Source organism: Coturnix japonica, chromosome 6 (assembly GCF_001577835.2).
Source record: "Coturnix japonica isolate 7356 chromosome 6, Coturnix japonica 2.1, whole genome shotgun sequence".
Lineage (NCBI taxonomy): Eukaryota > Metazoa > Chordata > Aves > Galliformes > Phasianidae > Coturnix > Coturnix japonica.
Genome location: NC_029521.1, coordinates 4,125,841 through 4,149,196, shown reverse-complemented (window position 1 = coordinate 4,149,196; position 23,356 = coordinate 4,125,841). Strand labels below are relative to the sequence as shown.

Genomic DNA, 23,356 nt, shown 5'->3' with positions numbered 1-23,356 from the left:
GGCGCTGTGACACGGACAGTGTCAGCTCTATGTACACGAGGTACAAGGACCCCTGCACACACAGGGCACTGCAGTGTTCCAGCCGGCAGGCGGCACCGCCTCAGTGTTCGCGGTGTCCTCCGGAACGCCGGGTGCGGTCTCTTGTTTCCGGAGGAGGCCGGAAAGCGCTGCGGGCCCACGCGGTGTGCAGGCGGGTGGTGCGGTGCTGGGCCCGGGGAGCGGGGTGGGCGCTCAGCGTTCTGTACGCCCCGCTTCGCAGCACGGGGCTCGGTCAGACGGAAACCTTCCATGCCACGCTGGTTGTAGGCGGCTGTTGAAGGAGTAAGATGGAGGAAAAGGAGAAGAAGAAGCACCGTGCCAAGCACAGCGGGCCGAAAGCGGAGAAAAAAAGGAAACGGCATCTGAATGATCTGGGGATTGGAGAGGAGGAGGATGCACGGAAGAGAAACCCCAAAGCCTTCACAGTGCAGTCCGCTGTGCGGATGGCCAGGACGTTCCATAGGTGAGCAGCAGGGATTAGTTACAGAGCACGCAGTCCATTAGGTGGACAGGTAAAGGCCTTTTACAGCTGCATGGAGCTGTGGGTGCCCCATCCTTGGTAGCATGCAAGGCCAGGATGGATGGAGCCCTACAGCCAGCCCACAGTAGGGGGTTGGAACCAGTGAGCTTTAAGGTCTCTCCCAATGTTTATGTGATTTCATGGTAATAATGTTAGCTGCTGCTTCCTTACCTATAAATGTATATATATAATGTATAAATGTATAAATGTTTTACCTATAAATGTACGTAGTGTAATTTTCACAGATAGGCTCACAGAGCTTTCCCCGTTGACAAGGCTGTGCTGTAATCTATGTGTTTGTCAGTAGTGTGGTGCATCCTGCATCTGTATTACCTGCTAAGCTTACCAGGAAAAAGCAATGTCCATAGAGATCCTTAGGCTTAGTCATAGTTCTTTGGTCATGTTGATAGCCAGGCAGCTGGTGAGCCTTTGTATTTACAGATACTGAAGATTTTCTAAATGAATATTTATTGCCTTTTTTAATTACTTCTTGTACTTGTTTTAAATTTCTTCTCAGAACTCAGGATTTGAAGACTAAAAAACATCACATCCCGGTGGTTGACCGTACTCCGTTGGAGCCACCTCCAGTGGTGGTGGTTGTAGTTGGCCCTCCCAAGGTTGGGAAGAGCACCTTAATAAAATGTCTCATTAAGAACTTCACAAGACAAAAATTGGTTGAAATCCGGGGCCCTGTTACTCTTGTTTCAGGTGAGAACAGAGATATAAGAAATGGAAATGCCTATTTTATGCTCCGTTGTTCTCTTGCTTTTAGAACTAGGACGTGTTCACGTTCTCTTGATTCTTAGTCATACTGAAGAAGTCATTTGGCTGTGTTATCAAACACACTTATTAACTGTAAAGTAATTGTTAGATTTGGGCTTTTGTTCATCTAAATGTGTTCCTTTGTTTGTTATGTTTTCAGTCCCAGCTTGTACTTGGCCGTTGCCTCTTGGCCTTTCTTCTTTATTGCCATTTGGATCCTTGAGGTCCAAGGAGGAGCCCAACCCACAGCATTTCAAGAAGATTGTAAGGGAACTCTTGCTTGAACCCCAGCAGTTGTGTCTGCTGTTGGTGGACTCCTGAGAGGCTTAAACTAATAAATCTGCTTTCTGTCAGGAATGATAGACAATAAAAAGACAGAAAAGGAATAAATGGGATGGGAAAAATGTGCTGAATTGGATTTTCTCTTTGGTCTGGGATACAAAGATAAAAAACAAAGCAGAGGTTTCCTTCAAAATGCGACTTGTCTTCTGTTGTTACTTTGTTTTTGGAAAAGGCAGAACAACTTGTTGGAAACCATGTGCTCAGCCTGATAATTTTACATCAAAGGTAACGTGGCACAGAATTGCAAGCATTTGAAAACAAATACTTTTACCATTGCACGTAGTTGGCAGTCCACTTTCTAGACTGCAGGAGTATAACCCAAAAAGAAATCAGTGCAGTAATTCCTTTCCTTTCTCTTTGAGTTTCTGCTCCTTTTGTTTTCAGGTAAGAAACGCAGGCTAACTATTATTGAATGTGGGTGCGATGTTAATACAATGATTGACCTGGCTAAAGTTGCTGATCTGGTAAGTTACAAATAGCTTGTGATTTCTACTGTAATTTATGTTGAAAGTACTTCTTCATAGAAGAATGATCCTGCAAAATGATCCTGCTGTTATTGGAGGGTGCTCAGTTTTTCATTGTTTAAATTCACCAAGTAGTCCAGGCCTTAGTAGGTTACTCTATATTATATTTTCTACAATTCTACTCAGTGAATGAGATCTTTGTACAGGAGATTGTTTGACTGGAAAATTAGATTTGATTCCCTAACTGGTACTAACTTCTGAAGCATACTGTAATTAAAAAGCCCATGTTGATTTTCAGGCTATTTGAAAATCAGTAGCAGAAGTTGTGCTAGTTTTTCATTTCTGAGCAGCTTATGACTTTAAAGGCTTAGTCTTTGAATTTAGCTCATGTGGACATTGTAGTGGTGTTAAACCATGAGCTGCCTATGTTGTGTTCTCAGGTTCTGATGCTCATTGATGCCAGCTTTGGGTTTGAGATGGAGACGTTTGAATTCCTGAACATTTGTCAGGTACACGGCTTTCCCAAAATTATGGGCATTCTTACCCACCTGGATACATTCAAGAACAACAAACAGTTAAAGAAGACGAAAAAGAGGTTAAAGCACAGATTCTGGACTGAAGTATATCCGGTATGGCATCCCTCAGTCATTTTCTGTAGATTTTAATAATGATTTCTGAAACAGAATTGCATTAGGTTTTTCCAGTTTAGCAAGTATTGTATTCATGTTTAATATTTTAATGTCTTTTGAATGTATTTAGGGTGCTAAGCTGTTTTATCTGTCTGGGATGGTTCACGGAGAGTATCAAAAGCAGGAAATTCATAACTTGGGGCGTTTCATCTCTGTTATGAAGTTCAGGCCTCTTACTTGGCAAACGTCTCACCCATACGTCCTTGCAGACAGGTATGTGCCTTTCTCTGTTCCTCAATATCAATACAGAAAGCATCTTCCCTGTTCAAAAAGCTAGAAATAGTTCAGCATCGTGACACAGAACTTAGAGAAGAAGAAAAAATAAGTTAAGTTTTTCAGTAACATTGTTTTAGGTTACTATAACTGTTACAGAACATGGGCCATATACCTCCATGGTTGGATGTTTGTGTCTGCCTTCTTTGTGCAGTACAGAAGGTGGCTGTGGAAGGGATTTGCATCTGATCGCCCTGCAAACATCCAGTCCTTCCCTTGTGCTGCTTATTAACATTGTTAAAGAAAAGAAGGTATTGCATGTCTGAAAGGAACGTGTCTTTCAGTTGTCTTATGGTGTTTAATTGCTTTCCTTCTAGTAACAGTTGTTTTGGGGAGTGTTTAGTGTGGATAGCATATAAAGAATTCAAGTGTGAAGAAAGAGCTATGTGTTTCATGTAATGTCAGTTAATCAGGAGATATGTACGTCTGTGTTCAACAACAGGTTTTAATATACAACTGTTTCTTGTTATTGATTGTTCAAGTCAAGAGTCAAGAGCGTGACTTCGGTGCTGCTGTGGTTGTGTTTCTATGAATTAGTTTTTTCATTAGGGCTGTTGAATGGTTTGACTTGTTTATTTTCCTTTTTGTTTTTATTTGACATTTGGTAGGATGGAAGACTTGACAAACCCAGAAGATATACGAATCAATCCCAAATGTGACAGGAAGATATCACTTTATGGCTACTTAAGAGGAGCACACCTGAAGAACAAAAGCCAGATTCATATGCCAGGTATGTTATTGTATTCCTGAAACTGTGTTTGTGCTCATCTGTGTTGCTGTTGGTATTTTAATAGCGGTTTGATTTGTATCTTTAAACTGTGACTTTTTCACCTTTTTTAAAGCATGTCGAGCTTTTGGAACTTACTTTTTGTTACGTATTTCTATAAAAGTATATACTTGTAAAGAGTTTGACTTTTTGATTCTGCAGTTTTCTCGCAGTGTTTAACACAATATTGGCAGCATCTGATGATCTTCAGTGATGTTTCACTTGACATAGCGTAAAACATACCAGCTCTAATAATGACATTGGTTTAATGGCAGAAGCAGATATTTGATAGAGAGGTGATGAACTGTTGAATGCTACAGCGCATTCTTTTTACTCTCTTCATGATGAACTGCACACATTTTAGAATCAAAATGCAATGAAAACCTCATTTGTCCCCTTGCCTGTCTCCCTAGGTGTAGGGGACTTCACTGTGAGTGACGTGAGCTTCCTACCAGACCCCTGTGCTCTACCCGAGCAGCAGAAGAAACGTTCTTTAAGTGAGAAAGAAAAGCTGATCTACGCTCCTCTCTCGGGAGTTGGGGGTATTGTATATGACAAGGATGCTGTTTATATTGACCTTGGAGGAAGCCATGCTCATGAAAACGAAGAGGTAAAAGATACTGCTCTTTTAGTGATTACAATTCTTGCATCTGTAGTTTTCATCTTTGGAGTAAAAATAAGTGTTTAATAATAAGCTGAAAAATAATCTTTGTATATGAATTCTTTTTTCCTTTTCTGGTGACTTCTCTGTGTAAAACTCTATGCAAAACGTTTGAGGGATCAGTTAATAAGTATTTAAAGTTAGTTTCAGAAGCTTTGTGTGTGAAGGCGTGAGATTTATAGAAGCTTCTTGTGCTAGAATGATATTGTCATCCCTACTTTACAAAGTAGGGCAGTTGCAGGAAAGAATGATGATGATGATTCTTGCAAATGTGTGTTTCTATTGTTTTTGTCGGATTAATAATTTCATTAACAGTTCATTGGATGTCTGTTTATTCATCTTAATTAAAACCTAACAAACTTTGGTTTTTCAGGAGGAAGTAAGACCAAATCACGAGCTGGTTCAGAGCCTCATCTCCACTCACTCAGCCATAGATACTAAGATGGCATCAAGCAAGGTTTCTCTCTTCATGGACTCCGGGCCGTTGGGTTCAGAAGATGTAGAACAAGAGTAAGTTTTGAATTCAGAGCAATGTTTGAGTAATAACAAGAGTCTGATTTTAAGTTCTCATTTAGGAAAATTTCTCCGTGCTGTTGTATGGGAAACTGGTAATCACAGCCTGAACCTTTGATTAATCAGCTGAGGCAAGTGTCAGGTCAGCTGTGGGAGCACAGGTGAGAGTAATTCAGCTGCGCTCCCGGAAGGAGTCGAGCTTGACTCCACCTCCTCTAGAACTCATTTAAGGGCTGACCACCACTAAGGCAGCATCTCTTGGAGATCGCTTCTTGGTGGAGATTGCCTCAGTGTTTTCCAGCAGACCAAAGGCTTCCATGTGGGCGAGATTTTCCTTTAAATAACCTTTTGGGTATTTACTACCATCTTTACGTTATTGCCACCATACGATAACCTTTTGGATATTTACTACTATCTTTTTATTATTGTTACTGTACAGCTGTGGGGTGAACAGAGTGGCTTCTTAGTTCTTTTTGTTAGGCTACTCATGCCAAATACATAATCTGAATTAGGAATAATTGGTATTAAGAAAGTTTTATAAGCAGTATAGTTCTACCACCCAGAATTTCCTGGATGGTTCAGCTTTAAGTAGTGCAGTTCTTTTTGGAGTTTGAGGGAATGGCAGTTGTAGTCTTCAGTGAAATGCATTATTGAACCTATTTTCATACTACAGCAGGTGAAGAGATTTCGTGGGGCTATTTGCATCTCCAGTTTGCAGCAAACTTGAACTAGAGGGCTTTTCTGACTTTGCAACATCTGTTCTCTTTCTAGAGTGTTCCATAATTTCTCTCTATTTTTGATGTTCTTTCCACAAGTATGTTTTAAATTATTGACATGAAACCAAATTGTTTTGCTAAAATTTCTTTGCGCTTCACCGTCAATAGGTTTGTGATGCCCAAAGAAGAGAGGCAGATTGATTTGAAGACTGGAAGAGTACGTCGGAAAGCATTATTTGATGAAGAAGAAAAGGAAGAAAATGGAGATGCAGTTAGTGATGAGGAAGATGAGCAAGAAGAAGAAGCCGTGTCTGAAGGTGGAAGCGATGGTGACGATGAAGACGATGCAGAGGAAGGAAGTGATGAAGAACTCTTGGAGGCAGAGATGGCTCCCGGGAGTGCAAAGCGTCTGAAAACGGAGGTGGCAAAAGAAGGAACTGTGAGAGAACTGCCAGCATTTGCTGATAGTGAGGATGATCTTGAGGTGAGTTCTGAAGAAGAAGGAAAAACTTCCTCTGAAGAAGATGAGACAGAGGAAGATGATGATGATGATGATGAAAGGATGCATGGAAATGGCAGCTCAGATAGCGAATTTGAAGCTGGCAGTGAAGGAATTGAGGAATCTGAGCAAAATGAGCTGGTGAATGAAGATAAAGAAACCAGATCACAGTCAATAGGTCGCAGTCTGAAAAAAAAATCATTGCTCACAACAGATTCGGGTAATTGCACAGCAGAAGAGGTGTCAGAATCTGAGGCTGAATCCCTCAGTGAGGGAGATGATGAAGAAAAATCACATGGTGAATTAGAAGCTGAAGTATCGGGTAGGAAGGGATTTCAGCACCCTCAGCTGAAGAAAGCTGACAGGACTAGGCAAGCTGAACCTGAAGCTATAGAAGCTGAAGATGATGATGTTGAAAATCTGCTGAGAGAAGAAGAGGAGTATGAGGAAAAAACAGATTTTTCTGCTGACACTGCAGGTAGACTGTAAATGTTATAATTTTTTCATTGCACATTTTTCATTGATTTCATTGCTAATTGTTAAAGGATATTAAAACGAGTAAATACGATGTGCATTTGAGTTGTAACCTTGTATAATTGTTGGGTGGCAAACTTCACTTTTGGAAACCTGATACCATTTACTTTCAAGCCTTTGGTTTGTATATATACAGATTTCAGGTTTCCTTGCTCCAAATTGGAGGTGATTCGTTTTCTAAACTTTGACATTTCTGCACCAAATTTAATTGTAATCTTTATGGGTCTGTGTGTAAAAGAATTTAAGATGCTTTATTTCATTTAAACTATTCTTGGGGGAACATGACCAAAATGTTTTAATTATAGACTGAGCATTTGATTTAGTTGCTCATAAGAAGCATTGGTATTGCCATCCTTGGAGACACTCGAACTGTCTGAATGTTGTCATGTGCAACCTGGGTTGGTGACCTTGCTTGAGCAGCAGAGCTAAAGAAGTTAACTACTGGAGATCTGGCTTCAGCCATTCTGTGATTCTTTGAGTGTATAATTCCACATTTGAAAAGAGTAAAATCTATTATTGTTGGTAGTTATCTCTTATGCTTTTATCCTATAAGGATTCATTAGGGGAAAAAAAACAATCAGAGCTTCAGCTTGTTGTCTGCAATTTGTTTCTGTGCATATATGGAGTTAAAAAAAAACAAAAAACAGATCAAATGTCTGTTGAGGTTATGTCCTTATTTGAAGAGTTCATGTAGTTCTTGAGTTTTGCCCTTTTTTGAACTTGGATGCTACTTGTTCCCTTTTCAGGTGCACTTAAATGGAAAGAGGACCTCACACAGAAGGCAGCTCAGGCCTTTCTAAGACAGCAGCAGGCAACCCCAAATCTTCGTAAGCTTGTATATGGAGCAGGTACGAATTTGTTATGTCTTTCTTAATATATGGTAGGTTTGTAGCAAATAGCATGTTTCTAAACCTGATACTTGGAGCTCTTTTAGTGAGAGTCTTGAGGAGAGTTAATTGAATTTCCTAATTGACAGTAATCACTTCCTTTTGTTATAAAAGCGGTTGTTAGTTTTCCTTTTAAACTGAGCTTGTCTGAGGGACTACTGGGTAGTTGTTCTATGGTGTAACTATTTTCCCCTGTATATCTGAATTTTGGTCACTTTTATACTTGTATAACTGCAATTGGAAAAATCCATGTTGGTAATTTTTGTGTTTCATCAAGTACTACTTTTTTTTGGTCTGTCTTCAATAATTTCTTTTTCACAGTGACTGAGAGTGGAATATTGTCTTAGATGTGTCTCAGTGTTATCACTTCTGTGCATTATTATGTCCAAGGTGTTCACTGAGGAAAAAGAAATGCTGGCTTAGAAGGGAGATAAGATTTCTTTCTTTTTGTAATTTGTCCTGTTTAATTTGCAGCTTTTCCAGTATTTATCCGAATGTATTAACCTCATCATGCAGAACCTACATAGTATTCTACAATGGGTATTTGGCTTCTATAAAACTTCCTCAGTGCAAAAGTGGAAAGATTTAGTAGTAGATTCTCAAATCTGGTATTCTTCATTTATGAACTAGTCCAGTGTTGTGTCTACTTATGGTATTTAATGACCACTGTTTGTTTAATGGGAAATATTCTGGAACTGGACTGCAGGTTGTTCAGGTAACTTTATAGAATTTAGTATTAAGCTGCGTGTTACAGTGTGGAACAGCTGCACAGCTGAAACTGATAGCATATAGTATCTTTCTGGTTGCACCTACTCCAGATACTGTGAAATGTAAAGCAGGAGAGGGTTTTTTGATCAAGGTAATTCATGTACTTTGGGGAAATAATCACAGTTTGTTTCGTTTAGTTGTTGAGGATGAAGACAATGAAAGTGAGGATGCAGGTGACGAACTTGGAGGTCTGTTTCATGTCAGCCGTCCAGACGAATCCAAACAGAAGGCTAATGGTCTTGACTGCTCCAAATTTCTGGTGGAGAAGCCTCAGGACTGGGATTTAGAAGAGGTAATTCAGTCAGATAGTTGCTTTTGCAAATCCTATGCTTGTTATGTCCTGGCAATGTTTCCAAAAGCACTACTGAATTATGGAGAGGTGTCACTGAAACAGATCTGCGTGAGCTACAGTCATTGTTACATCTTCTGCTACTTACAGTCACGAGAAGTATTTTCTAGCTCAGGTATTCAATGGTAAGTTAGAATGAGTCTGTCGAATGCTCACCTCTTAACTGGAGGATTGTAGCTTTCTGTTTATACAGAAGTTAAAAGCATGAGTGAAAGTACAATACGTAGAGACTGTTAACGTAAAGACTTTCGGGCAAGGTTTGAGGTGTCTTCTCATTCCTCCTTTTGACTGAGGAATTCTGTAGTTTTGGTAATGGTGTCTTGATTCAGATCTGTGTGTGCAAGTATCAAATTATCTCTGGATTTGGAAGATGGTTGAGGAGAGGGAAATGAATAATAGAATGTTTGTGTTGATGAGAAACTTCAATTGTACAAGTCAACAACACTTTATTTTGCAGGTTATGAGCAGTATTAGAGATTGCTTTGTTACGGGAAAGTGGGAAGAAGATAAAGATGCAGCAAAGTTGTTGGAAGAAGACGGTATGTGTATTTTAGGACATTAGGAAATATTACTTCTCAGAAAGGGTGGTGAGGCACTGGACTGCCCAGGGAGGTGGTGGAGTCACCAACCATGGGGGTGTTCAAGGAACGATTGGATGTTGTGTTGAGGGACGTGGTTTAGTGGGAGCTATTGGTAATAGTGAACGGTTGGACTGGATGATCTTTTAGGTCTTTTCCAACCTTGGTGATTCTGTGATTTAAGAAGAAGGCATCAGTAGATATAGGAGTTTTAGGAATTACTGCACAGTTAAGTATTTAGAATGTCCTGCTAATACTTGCACAGTTGTTTTCAGACTGTAAATTAGGGCAGCATTACACAGTTGTTAACACATTTGAATGTTGCTGTAAGAAATACAAAAGTAGAATATTTTGTAGATTTACTCTCTGAAAGATAGGGCTTGTAACTTAAATTAGGAAATGAAGTTGTGAGTTAACAATTGATCGTGTCAACTTTGCATTGTATATATTAATTTATCTACTTACACATAGAATCATATGATGGTTTGGGTTGGAAGGGACCTTTAAGAACATGTAGTTCCAACTCCCTGCTACAGGCAGGGACACCTTCTTCTAGACCAGGTTGCTCACAGCCCCATCCAGTCTGGCCTTGAATGCTTCCAGGAAGGAGGCATCCACATCCCTTTCTGGGCAGCCTTTTCCGTTGTTTCACTACCCTCAAAGTAAAGAATTGCTTCTTATTTATTTATTTATTTTTTTAAACACCTGTATGTATTTTATTGGTTTCAGTAGTGTGGATAGAGATAAGGAGAAATTACTTTTTATGGCATGACAAACTGGTCATTTGCATTTGGCTAAAAAGAGTAGTAACTGTCAGGTGTTCTGTTGCAGAGGAGTTGTATGGAGATTTTGAAGATCTTGAAACAGGTGTTGTGCACAAAGGAAGGCCTGCTGCTGAAGGAGATGAGGTATGACCTCTGTCTTTGTTCTGGAGTAGCACGTGTGTGTTTCTGATCAAGTGGTAGGCATCCCATGTAATACATTTCATTTTGTCATTTGGTAAGAAACCAATAGGAGTGAGGAAGATAAGATATATGACTTAGGAGCCTATAAGTATCTGGAATAGCATATATTTTTAGTCTCAAACTCAGATGTTGTTTAAGATCAATTAGGCAAGACAACACTCCTCACAATTGAGCTGAGCATGTCAGGATATGGAGTTAGAAGAAAAATATTTTAAAACCAAGTGTGATTGTAACTGTTCATACTATGTTATGCCTCTTGGAAAATTACAGAGCTCTGTTTTAACACAGTGAGAAGTGGAAACTTACGTTCCTCATTTCTACGTAGGAGAGGTTGATGGAAGCACTTCACTGCCATGACTTGGATATCTTCTAAGAATGGAGCTGTAGTCATAGATGTTTTTTTGCTCTGAACGATTTTACTTTTTACATTTGGTTATAGAGTTGAGTAACGGTGTCATTTGGGAACTGTTCAAACAGTTTATGAACTAATTTAGGCATTTCTAGCCTCTAGAGTGCTGCCTTGCAGGGCAGGATTACTCAAAGTTAATTACTTTATTTCCTTTTTAAGTATGTGCTTATTTTAGGCGTAGAATAGTAAGCCAGTCTTAGGATCTGTTCCCTGACATTAAAAATAAACATGAAGTCAATAAGCGTATTTAATGTAAAGGAATATGTTTAGATTATGGAATGTTATGTTAATTACTGAAGTCATTCTCTATGAATGACTTAAGAAATATTCCCATTTGAGATGACAGTAAGTGTGTGATCACTTGGATCGTGACAGAATATTCCATAGTAATGCATATTAAAAATGTCAGTCAGAATGGCTGGTTTTCAGTGGACACCATTATATGTATTTGTGAAATTATCATTCATCAGTCTGAGAATGAAGAAAAGAGTGATGGAAAAAAGTCCAAACCAGAAGCTGAGGAGGAGGAAGCGAAAAAGGAGCGCCTGGACAAGAAACGGAAACTGAAAGAAATGTTTGATGCAGAGTACGATGAAGGGGACGCCATGTACTTTGATGATCTTAAAGAGGAAATGCATAAACAAGCCCAGGTACGAGCTGTCAGTTTATCGTTTTATCTGTCTGTGTGTCTTCAGAGATACCCAACGGTGTTTGCCTAAAGGTCTTTTCTGGAGATACACATGAGACACCCAGCAATGAAAAGCTTGGTTTAAATTGACATCAGTTAATGACATTAAAATTCACTGAAGTTTACGTGATCTATCTTGACCTATTGAGGAGTTTTTGGTGATTTTTATCATTTGCTGGTAGACTAGCATGGAAGGTTTCCAAAAAGCAAAATAATAAAGCTTGAGAGAGGAGTTCTGGTCCTTTCTCTGGAAAACATCCTTCTTTGTGGAAGAAGGGGAAAATCCTTCTCATATTAACTTGCATCGCATTTTCCTGATATTATTTTCAGGGTGGTTTTTGCATTGCTAACAATAGAGGATTAAGCTGTGTGTGGTGATCTCTTCCCTATTCAGTCAAGTTACTTATGGAAAAATAATTGATGATGATTGCTGTGTGTGTTTAGTCGGAGTCTTAGGCATAACTGCCTGATGAATTCTGGATGCTGATTTTGTTCTAGGCTTCTAAACTTAAAAATGTCTTATTTGGCTGGCTTGGAAGAATATTGCCATATGCAGCTGTCAGCTGTGCCCCTACAGCAGGATGAAAGGGCCAGTGTCTCAAACTGGGGATGTGTAAACACATCTTGAAAAATTGAAATGTTTAGCTTAAATGTGACGTTGTGCATCACGGGTAGCTGAAAATCAGGAGATAGAGTAGGAGTGTAAAGGGTGAAGCTTATCTTAATCATAAGGATATCTTGTTAAATATTTACATATCTGCATTTATACGCCACAGAGAGTTTTAAAAGACCCTTTTTGAGGATACAGAGTATTTGAGGACACAGAAGTAATATTAAGCTGCTGGGTAAGATAGGAGCCCAGTCTCCTCATGGTGACACCTGAAGATCAGGATGTTAACTTCAAAAAGTAATTGGGTTCCTAAATCAAAAAACTTTTGACAGTTACATCTTCAGAATCCAAAGTCACCCCAATGAAAGATATATCGGAAATGACTCAGTCATTTAGTTCTCTTGGGCGCTGTATTTCAAGCAGACTAACAGCCCCTCTTGGGATTTCAAATTGGAAGAATTTCATGGTGGCAGAGATCTCAGTCTGAATAAAGAGTCCCAAAACCTATTAGATCTTTCTGAAAAGATTTATATAAATCTTCGCATGTTTTAAATAGAACTGGCACCTCACGAACAAGTTGTTAATGCTTGAATTTTGTACAACGTGATGACTTTCTCCTTGACTTTCTCCTTGTTGCGTAGCTTAATAAAACTGAATTTGAAGACCAAGATGATGAGACCAGAGTGCAGTATGAGGGCTTTCGGCCTGGGATGTACGTTCGAATAGAGATTGAGAACGTCCCATGTGAATTTGTCCTGAATTTTGACCCCCACTATCCCATTATCCTGGGTGGCTTAGGCAACAGTGAAGGGAACGTCGGATATGTACAGGTATGTAGCCAGAGCTGTGAGTGCACTTCATTTCAGTATGGCTGTGCTTCACAGTGTCTAGAGTTGCTCCTTATTTTCTCCTTATTAAGAATATGATAACCAGAGAGGAGCATTCATCTTTACCTCTTGAATAGTGGAATCACTAATGTTGTTCTGCAGAGATGACTCAGGACTGCCATATGCTGGTACTGTGGTCATTAGATTGCTAGCATGAGTTGTATGCCAAGGTGTATGTTCTACAGATAGGTAGCTAGAGAGAAGTTACTAGTTATATATATAGTTACTATATATATATATATATATAGTTACTAAGTTATATATATATATACTTGATTTGTTTTTTTTCGCTATTTATTTGCATACAAATGGGATTTTGAACAGTGAAAAGCTTATTAGCTGTAGTCCAGCCTGTGTTACAGTGTTCAGTGGTTCTGAATAAAGCTTTCTGAGTAAGAACTTTCTAGTGTAGATGGAAGCTGCTTTCAATAATTCTGGAGAATTAAGGCTTGAATTTCAAAATGAATGTGATTATCCTGTTAGAGCATTGTTAATCTTCTCTTCTAATTAGTTGCGCCTGAAGAAGCACCGATGGTATAAGAAGATACTTAAGACACGTGATCCTTTAATCCTCTCATTAGGGTGGAGGCGATTTCAGACTATTCCCATGTTCTACATTGAAGATCACAACGGGCGTCATAGGCTTCTCAAGTACACACCACAACATATGCATTGTGGAGCAACTTTCTGGGGTGAGGGAATTCCCAAATCACTTTATCATTATAAAATACTCAGGTTTTATGGGATATATTAGGGAATACAGCTGGAAGCTTTGAGGATGATAAATGTTTTTTAGAAGTTGTGTTCCCTGTGGAATATGAAATAACAAATAGTATGGTAAAATGGGCAGTTGCTAAAGAGAAGGCTGGGTGAATTATTTGGCTTTTAATCAAGTGATGAATGTTCTGTGTGGTTGTATCATACCAAGGAGAAGCTTTGTCTAGCTTTTATATAGAGAGAAGGCAAGCATTTGCTTGTATACAGGCCTGACCCTGCAAATGATTCTCTGCACGAGTAGTAAATGAACATGCAAATAATTGCTGTAACTTTAGCAGTGTGAGTGCTGGGCTGTGTGCTGTATTTAACCTTTCTTTGGCTTCAGTCATTGGTATTCTACACCAAGAATTTCTCAGCTTTCTGAACTGTAAGTAGAAGCTGTTACATGTGAGTTCCTTCATAATCCTTTGATTTTCCTGTAGGGCCCATCACTCCTCAGGGAACAGGATTTTTGGCAGTCCAGTCTGTCAGTGGCACAACAGTAAGTTCATTACAACAGAACTTCAATGACTGTTTTCCAAAGGTCTTCTGTGTATATAACCTATAGATCTGAGGGGGAAGGTTTTAACTGGTAGATCAGTCATACCATAGATTCTGATATTCCTAATGAAAGACTTTGTTGTTAGAACCTGTCCTGTTGCACAGTCTCATCCTTGTTACAAGTATTAGGTTGTTCTCATCACGCGTCCACAACTTAATATTGACTTCCCGCAGTGCACAACTCTTCTCCTTTGAGACTCTACGTAATGTTCTGTTTCATAAAGAGAATTCTGTAAAGTAGATAAAAAGGACATCTAAATTGCTTTCGAGTTAATTAGAATGGCAGCTCTGGAAATCTTATTAGTAAGTGGTAGGAATGTTCCATCAGTAGTACCTTAACTTGTCTGTACAAAGTCAGTTTGTATTTTTCATGCTGCAGTACTCCTGGAAAGGTTAGAAATTCAGAGCTCAAGCTCTTATAAACTGTGTAGTTGTAGCAGTGAAATGGTTTCTTCTCTTTTTGGTAAATACATGATGTATGACTCTTTGGTAGGTGTGGTTCATCAGTGTATTTTTGCTCTGTTTCAGCCTGATTTCCGGATAGCTGCCACAGGAGTTGTGCTCGATTTAGATAAATCTATAACAGTTGTGAAGAAATTAAAGCTAACTGGCTTTCCATTCAAAATATATAAGAACACTTCTTTTATTAAGGTAGGTATGTACGTATGTGCTACAAAAGTACGCAGCAATGTTAGGAAGGAATGCAACTTGGGACTATGTGTGTCTTCCTGAGGCAGTTCTCCATGATCGCTGCTTAGTGTCTCTTAAGGTACTATATATAGATTTTTCCTGTTAACCAGACAAGAATTCTGGAATAGTCTCCTTGCTCACGCTCAGTATAAGTTAGCATCTCATAGTGAAGGAAAGTTCTGAACAATGACTGGTGTCATCCAGTCTGTTTGACCCCTCTGAGTTGCAGCTGTGGGATCAAAGTTGATTGCTAGCAGCGCTTTAGGACTTCACAATTACAGTTACAGAACAGTTTCCCACAAAAAGTCTTGCAGAAGTGAATTTTCACAGATCCTTCAGCTATCCTTAGTTGGACTCTGAGGATGAGATTAGGTTGTTCTGCATTTGGGGCAGGAAGCAGCTAAACACTGATTCCAACAGCCAAGCACCAAAGTATTTGTTTGAAATGCACAATGTGCCTGGATTTCCTTGTGGTTTAAGAATGGAGCAGCTTACTTGCTTTTAAGGTATGCAGTTTTCCAGCAAGTAACTTTTAAACAGAACTGGATAAATTATCTCAAATAGTTTTAGAGTTTTAAGTATGTCTTTTTGAATGCAAATAAGCTGATATATGACTCAAAAAGTAGATGAGTTGAGGGATCTGGGCAACTTCAGCTTGGAAAAAAAAGGCTTCAGGGAGACCTCAGTGTGGCCTTCCAGTACTTAAAAGGAGCGTATATACAGGAGGGGAAATGGCTGTTTATGAGGGTGGGCAGTGATAGGACAAGGGGGAATGGTTTTAAACGGATACAGAGGAGGTTTAGGTTGGATGTTAGGAGGAAGTTTTTCACCCAGAGGTTGGTGACGCACTGGAACAGGTTGCCCAAGGAGGCTGTGGATGCCCCATCCCTGGAGGTGTTCAAGGCCAGGCTGGATGTGGCTCTGGGCAGCCTGGGCTGCTGGCTGGTGACCCTGCACATAGCAGGGGGGTTGAATCCAGGTGGTCATTGTGGTCCTTTTCAACCCAGGCCATTCTGTGATTCTATGATTACTTCTAGTAACTTTAAGTCAGTTAAGTAGGTTTTTGATGTGGTCAGCACTTGTAGTATAAAGGCAGTATTCTCTCCTTTGTGTTTCTTAATCAGACAATTGGTGGGGATTACTTACATTTTTGTGGCTGACATATATCATACAATTTAACTTATGGTTAAATTGTTAACTTATGGTTAAATTGACTAATGGTGAGTTATTTACGTTTTCAGGGCATGTTTAACTCTCAGTTGGAAGTGGCTAAATTTGAAGGTGCAGCAATTCGTACTGTGAGCGGTATCCGGGGACAGATTAAAAAAGCCCTCCGAGCTCCAGCAGGTGCTTTCAGGGCAACGTTTGAAGACAAGTTGCTGATGAGTGGTGAGTTGCACTTTGCTAAGACTGATAAGGGGCTGTTATCACATGACTTCTCTAAATCTTCTCTAAAAATATGCAGACAGTAGGCAAATTGGCTTTTATTGGTCACAGTATAGGCACAAATACTTAAATGTGAACCCCTGTGCTAGTCTTCAATAGGAAGAATGGATAGCGTGGTATTACTGTGGTTGCTCTTCAGGACTGTATAGTCTTTGTGAGTGCTTTAGACTGTACAGAACCAAGTGGTACAAATAGTTATGTTGCCTTTGCCTGAAGTTGAGCAGATTTGGTAGATAGATCAAACCACAATGCTAGCACATGCTCTGCACGTTAGTTGTCTATTTCTATTCAGACAGTATTTGTGTAGAGTGTGGTTGTGATGAACTGCCAAGTGATATCTTGCTTTTCTTTCAGATATTGTCTTTGTGAGGACTTGGTATCCTGTGTCTATCCCCAGATTTTATAACCCCGTCACATCGTTGCTGAAGCCAGCAGGTGAGAAAGAAAGTTGGAGAGGCATGAGGACAACAGGCCAGCTGAGGCATGAGCGAGGCATCAAACTGAAACAGAACAAAGATTCCCTCTATAAGGTATATTTGATATATAAATTCTTTTATGCTTTCCTTTTTAAACAATGATCACACTCTAATGTACCCTGTGGCTTAGACCTGTGCAAACAGAGCAAACGTGTGTTCATTTCATATTTTAATATTAATCATATTATCCACAGAGAGGAGAGAATCGGTGGAAAGCAAATGTTTGGTATCAATGAGAGTTTATGAAGTAGTCTGAATAGTAAAGCAGGGGTTAAGTTTTTGTGTGCAGTTTTCATTTTACAGGTGCAAGAATGTGGAGAATCTTCCCCAGTGGTAGGAAATCAGAAGAAAGCTCTCATAAGGTCATGACTTTTATATACATGTTCTGTATCCATTCTTTTAGCCTATTGTGAGAGAGAAAAGGCATTTCAATAAGCTCCACATTCCAAAAGCACTGCAGAAAGCACTGCCATTTAAGAACAAGCCTAAGAATCTTGAGAAGAAAGGCAAGACTCCAAAAGATCTGCGGAGACCAGCTGTTATCAGGGAGCCTCACGAAAAGAAGGTAATTATCACCTGAAACAAGGATTCCCTACTGGAAAATGTGTTGCTTTGACAATTTCTAACTATTTTTTTTATCACTTGAAAGTGCTACTAGGGCTAAAGATATATATATATATATATACGCTTGTAGTGAAAAATTGTCATTTTGTTTTGTTCCTGTTTAGCACACGTATGGAAATGGCTCTGAGTAGATAGCATCCAATTATTAAACTAGTAGCTCACTTGATTCAACTTTTGTCCTTGTCAGGGTACCTTCAAAGTGTTTTAAATGGATACAGTCCTCTCACGGTAGGGCAGTTTAAGTTGACAGCTGCAGTCCTTTATTTGTCTTGTCATTGCTGTATATTAAAGGTGAGATTCAAAGTGAATTCTCTATTTTGGGAATGGAGAATTGCAGCGTGCTTACAACTCCAGCATAAGTGCTCTAAACAGTTAATCAACTAAGCACAGCTTCCTAAATAGCATCAAAATTAGAGTTCACGAAAATTAAGTATTTGATTAACTTCCCAACAAGATAGAGATAATGAAACCGTTTTAGAATGGGGAACAGGTATGAAAAATGTTAGGAATTTGCCCTGAATTTGCCTTGTATTCTGATTCAGAATACAGCTGAGGTCTGCTGAGTTTCAGCTGTTTCTTGCTACAAAACTCAACTGTTTGTATATTCTATATATTATATTGTATATATTTGAATATTGATTTTAATTTTTTTTTTTTTCTTTCTATTGTAGATATCGGCCCTACTCGATGCTTTGAGTGCAGTGAATAATTACAAGATAAAGAAAGCCAAAGTAAAACATCGGCAGCAGGTTAAAGAATATGTTAAAGTTAAACAGAAGGAAGAGGAACAGAAATTAAAGAGACAGAAGGAGGCTAAGAAGAAAATTTATCGAATACTGGGACAAAGGGAGAAAAAGAGGCAGAAGTCAAGTTTGAAAGGATCCAGCGAGGGAGCAAAGAGTGCGTAAAATTCTATCGTATTCTGAGACAAATGAGAAAATATGATGGCTGTGCAGTTTTCTCTTGGAACAACAAAAACAAAAAACATTAGACTGCACTGAATGTGCTTCCAAGAGAGGAAGAATGTGAATGTGACCTTTCTCAAGCTATGGAATACATTTGGAAATGTATATAAGATGGTGAACTATGAATTGTGATTTTTTTCTAGATGATGTTCTGGAGGACTTTGTATTTCAGTACTTTTCTACCCATACTGCATATTTGCCCAGCCAATAAAGTGTTTTATTCCCAGGTTTCTTTGTATTTTATCATAGTTCTAGTGGATTGAAGTGAAAGGATGAACTCTTGTGGATGAGCGTCACTGAATGTGTTTCTGTGTTGGCCATTGCCTAAATTTTGCCCTTAGCAGGTCTTCTAGTTAAAGACATGAAGGTCAGCTGTTTCTGGGCAGGAGTTGTGCAGTTTCTGGCTAAGCAGTGATAGGTACTTCCTGAATGCAACTACTGTAATGTAGGCGCAAACAGCGGTACTTTCTTTGAGGAGTGTCTTCCCATGTCTTGGTGTGATGGTTTGTTGTTGGACTTAAGATGAGCGGAGGGAAGAGGTAGAAGAGACGTCGTTCTGGTTGTGTTAGCTGATGGTTGAAGTCATTCTCAGACTGATGGGAAGCTTGGAACAGCTGTTCTTTGCAGAGAGATTTTTTTGGTTATGCCATACATGACATGAAATGATTACTGTGAAAGTCTATTTAATACTTCAAACAGGAAGCAACTCAGATAAAATGACTTATTTCTCAGTCTCTTTCCTAAATGAGTTGATTCTTTATCATTAAGCCAAAATTAATTATTATTACATTGTGGTAAAATTTCCCATCTCTGATGGGAGATTCCCTGTGGGTTCCCTCCTACAAAAGCTTTCTGTTGAGTGAGTATGTAGATTTCTGTGCTAACATCTAGCATTTAGGATTACCTCAATCTCACAATGTTCTGTGTACTCATAATATTCACATTCTAATGCATCCATTTTTGCCTGTGTGGTATTTGGCTGAAACCAGCCTCATGTGAATTAACTGATTTTTTTTCAGTTTTTATCTTCAAGGTTCACCTGAGGTCACATGAATATGAGAGAATGATTTATTCTGTAATACTGAAGATTATCTCCTGATGAAGAAACAGCTGCTGCTCTTTGGTTGTAGCTGTTGAACAGGGTCATCCCCTGTGACTTTGGTCTTTCGTTCTGCAGTGCTGTTTCCAGTTCTATTGTGCTTCTCCTTGATCCCACCTCTTTCCATGTCTTTGTGATGCCAAGCTCAGATGTGAGATAGCTGGTGTGCCCACTGCTGGCCTGCAACAATCAACAGAGTCCAGCCCTATTGTGGCAAATAGATATGAATGGACCTTAGCTGAGCTTTTGCTGGGGATCTGCTGGTAGTTAGTAGTTTGCAAGGCTTTTGATGGTGTCTGTGTGGAAAAATGCCAGCTGCAGCCATCCAAACTTCCTGTATTTAGGTTTAAAAACAAACAGAAAAGAGGGCACCTTCCTACCAGAAGTATTTATTGCTTGAGCAGCTGTCCTCAAGGCTGCACACTGAGCAAGGGCACTTCTTCCATCTGCAAAGTTCCACTGCAGTGACAGTGGCTCTGCTATAAGAGAGATTGCAAAACATTTGCATTTCCTACAGAGCCAATTTTTGGGGGAATTTATAGGAGAAAACAAGTTTAGTAAGCATCTCAGCATTCTGTCCCTGCGTTGGACTGGAGGAGACCCAGAACTGTCTAGGTTTTATGGTGATAGAGAGCTTGGCCAGGGTCCAGTACATTTGCTAATTGTACCTGGGCCATGATTTACAGTGCTCTGGAGAAGGTCACTATAAATCCTCTGCTGTGGGGATACAACCTATAGATTACGGTTGTCACTGTATTTGTCTGACTGTCTAACTGTTAGAAAAAAAGATGAAAAAAGCCCATATTTACCACTACTGGACAGCTGGTGGAGTACAGCAAGAAAGCCCACGTTATCAGAGAGCATCGGTGCTCACAGGCGGTAAAACGAGGAACTGAACTATGCTTATCTCAGATGAACCCAGTCAGTGCTGTGGGAGGTACAGCTAATTAGCTAATTATGCCTCACTCTTTTTGTCTCATCAGTCTGTTTTCAAGCTGAAGTAGGTGACTTGTACTTGAGCACACGAGGTTCTACGTCAGTAATGTACTTGGCTTTATGGAAGGAGGTAGGAATCATTCCAGAGCTGGCTAGCTTTGAGAGAATCGTTTTATATCATTTACTATTTTAAAATGGAATTACGGGTTTGTAATGACTTAAAAATAAAAGCCCTGTTCACGTTGTATTTCAAACTAAGTTAATTAATGTGGTATGGTGGCACAGTTATTAGATCCGATTGAAATAATTAAAATAACTGAATTAGGCTGTCAAAATACTTCTGTTCTGCTTATAAAGGCTTGATGTTACTTGCGTGTACCAAGCCATGGCCAGTTGTGACTTCACTGCTCCAACCAGGCTGTGTCCACACTAGGGGATGTAGCTCTTAATGGAGGTCCTGATTTTCACACATCTAAGACCCATAGCTCTGAGTCTATTTGCGAACATCCCCACGTGTCCATTGCTTCTTCATATCAGGGCTGTAATTTGTTATTTACCAACAACGAGCTTCTTTCAAAAAACTTCAGAGCTCTGTAGCACTGACACAAACTATAATGCAATTAGACCTATTAGACACTGGTTTCTCTGCAACTAATTTTAAACAGCATCCTTGCTGTAGCTTTAAAGGTCGCTGTTGATGGAGCCTCACATTCACAAACACCGAGCTTAATTTGTTGTCTATTTTAATGTATTGTCCTGAAGTCACTGGGTTTTGAGAACATAGAATCTATTAAGAAGCTTAATAGAGCAGCTCATTCCAATTATAAGAAATGTATTGGTGGGGAAAATGGAAGTGTGTGGAAGATCGATGTATTAAGCAGTTGCCTGAATGAAGGAAACAGGGGAAATAGATTTAATTCTCTTTAGTTCAACGTTCTTTCCTTCTACATTTGCTTTTAGTTGTAAAAATGCTGGGTTGCTTATGTTGGAATGGATAAAGCATTTCTATGCTGGTTGCATCAAACTCAGGTAATGAGACACCTGCAATCTTTTCCTTCACTTCTGAGTATATTTGGATATATATACCAAATATTTATATATGTGTGTGTGTGTGTCTGTTTTGGAGGTTCTTGAATTTCTTTGCTAGAAGATTTGCACAGTAGACTTACTTGGCAGTAAGATGACTTAGTGAACCCAAGACAGGTCATCTATGAAGATTCAGTCTGGACAGACTGGTTCTTCAGCTTTGAATTTCAGTTGCCAAATGGCAGGTTTTGGACTGTCACTTAAGGACATGGACATTTGGAAAGCAATCCCAAGTTAATGTTGCTTTTTTCCCCCTTTATCGGTGGAGTTTGAAGTTAGAGAGAAGGGAGGACCTGAGAAGATTTCCCAATATGTTGGGAAAACTATAGCCTGGTTGTAGGCAAAGCAAGGTAAATACTGGCTAACGCAAAACTGAACTCAGGTACAAGTACAGTGTATGCTTGCGCTGGGTTTTCAGTTTGAATTTCTGCATTATTGGAATCCTGCAAGGATTTAGCATGTCCTCATAGTAAATTAGCAAGAGAGGCTGAAATTCTTACTAGATTGCAGTCTGCTACATACAGGTTCAGAGGTCTTCAAATAGCGCAATAGCTTCTAGGACACATTGTTCATCTCAGACAGTAATCAAGGCAGGGAAAGAGATGAATTATTGAGGATCTTGATGGATGATTCTGTGATCTGACACTGGTCACAGCTTGAAAAGAAAGATAGAGATCCTTGTTCCTGTAAATATGAAAACCTTGACTTTGATGGGGTTGCTTTTGTGAACACAAAAGGGGGAAGAGAATTAATTTTCAGCTTACTGGAATGCGTGCGCTTACAAAGTATTTTGACCTATTTTGTTTTCTGCTTGATTCATCTGTTTCCAGCACTTGAAGTTTAAGTAATTAATATAAAACCTTTCTGTCAATAAGTTGTTAATTCAGGTGCTGTATTTTAATTCATTGAGATTTACCAAAAAAAAAAAAAAAAAGGCTTTTTCTTTAACAATGTTTGTCACAAAAAGCTCTTCAGGAAACAAGCAGATCATGAGTTCAGTCCTCCCCCTTTGATGCTCCATCTGTCTAGATTATATCTGTTCAAAATAAGAAATAACCTTTGCTCATATCCAGGAAGCAACAGCCCTTCAAAAATGACTCCCAGAGCTGAGCTGCATATGCTTTCGGGGTAGTTTTATATTCTATAAGGTGTCCTTGCTGGCAACAAAGCGGCAAAAACATATGTGAACGTGTTAGGAAGATTCCCATAACAATTTTGCTTTGCGTAATCCACTTACAAATATTGGATGCTGTGCTGCTGTTGGCCTTGCTTGTTTGTTGCCTTTAGTTAAAGGAGAGGGAGCAGTCCCAGAGGATGGGGTATGGAGTTTGTTTGGAGAGCAGCAAAGCCTGCAAGTCTCCTCTGCCTCTTGAGAGGTGGTCTTTGCAAAGGGCACAAAATCAGAGCTTGGCTTAAAGTGCAGCTTTTCAGAAAGCAACAGCGATTTCCACAGCTTGAGCCTTAGTGTTTAGGGAGGAAAAGCAAACTGCTGAGACTTTCAGCACCGAGGCTTGTCTTGCCCTGGTTGGGAGTGTGTAAGTGTTTCCACCTCCTGGCCATTTGCTAGTGACTGCAGCTGGGAGCCCAGCTGCCCTTTAGATGTGGGGCTGGTGCTGCTGTCCTGGCAGGCTAAGGGAAGCAGGGCCAGGCCAGGCCAGAGCTGACCTGAGAGAGGCACATTGCAGAGCTTCATCCTGACCCTATTTGGCGTGTTACGAATCAACGCAAACCTGAGGGCCTCAAAGGGAGAGTGCTGCAGCCCCCATGGGTTTGGCATAGGATTTGCTATATACAGCGG

General features: G+C 39.7%; 1 protein-coding gene across 2 annotated transcripts; it reads left to right on the top strand.

Moving 5' to 3' along the window:
- Positions 1-175: 175 nt before the first annotated feature.
- Positions 176-18,665, top strand: BMS1 (BMS1 ribosome biogenesis factor). Of its 2 annotated transcripts, XM_015866136.2 has the most exons (22): positions 176-502; positions 1,077-1,267; positions 2,048-2,127; positions 2,568-2,756; positions 2,887-3,029; positions 3,698-3,819; positions 4,269-4,465; positions 4,890-5,026; positions 5,914-6,722; positions 7,525-7,626; positions 8,571-8,725; positions 9,240-9,321; positions 10,192-10,268; positions 11,205-11,384; positions 12,674-12,862; positions 13,431-13,611; positions 14,119-14,177; positions 14,765-14,887; positions 16,168-16,315; positions 16,727-16,902; positions 17,252-17,413; positions 18,144-18,665. In XM_015866136.2, exons 1-22 carry the CDS (start codon positions 327-329, stop codon positions 18,378-18,380), a joined length of 3,915 nt encoding a protein of 1,304 aa, XP_015721622.1. In that variant the 5' UTR covers positions 176-326; the 3' UTR covers positions 18,381-18,665. The 2 variants fall into 2 exon arrangements, with proteins under 2 accessions (XP_015721622.1, XP_015721623.1); XM_015866137.2 differs by lacking the exons at positions 2,048-2,127; positions 2,568-2,756 and having other exon boundaries at positions 3,026-3,029.
- Positions 18,666-23,356: the final 4,691 nt, after the last annotated feature.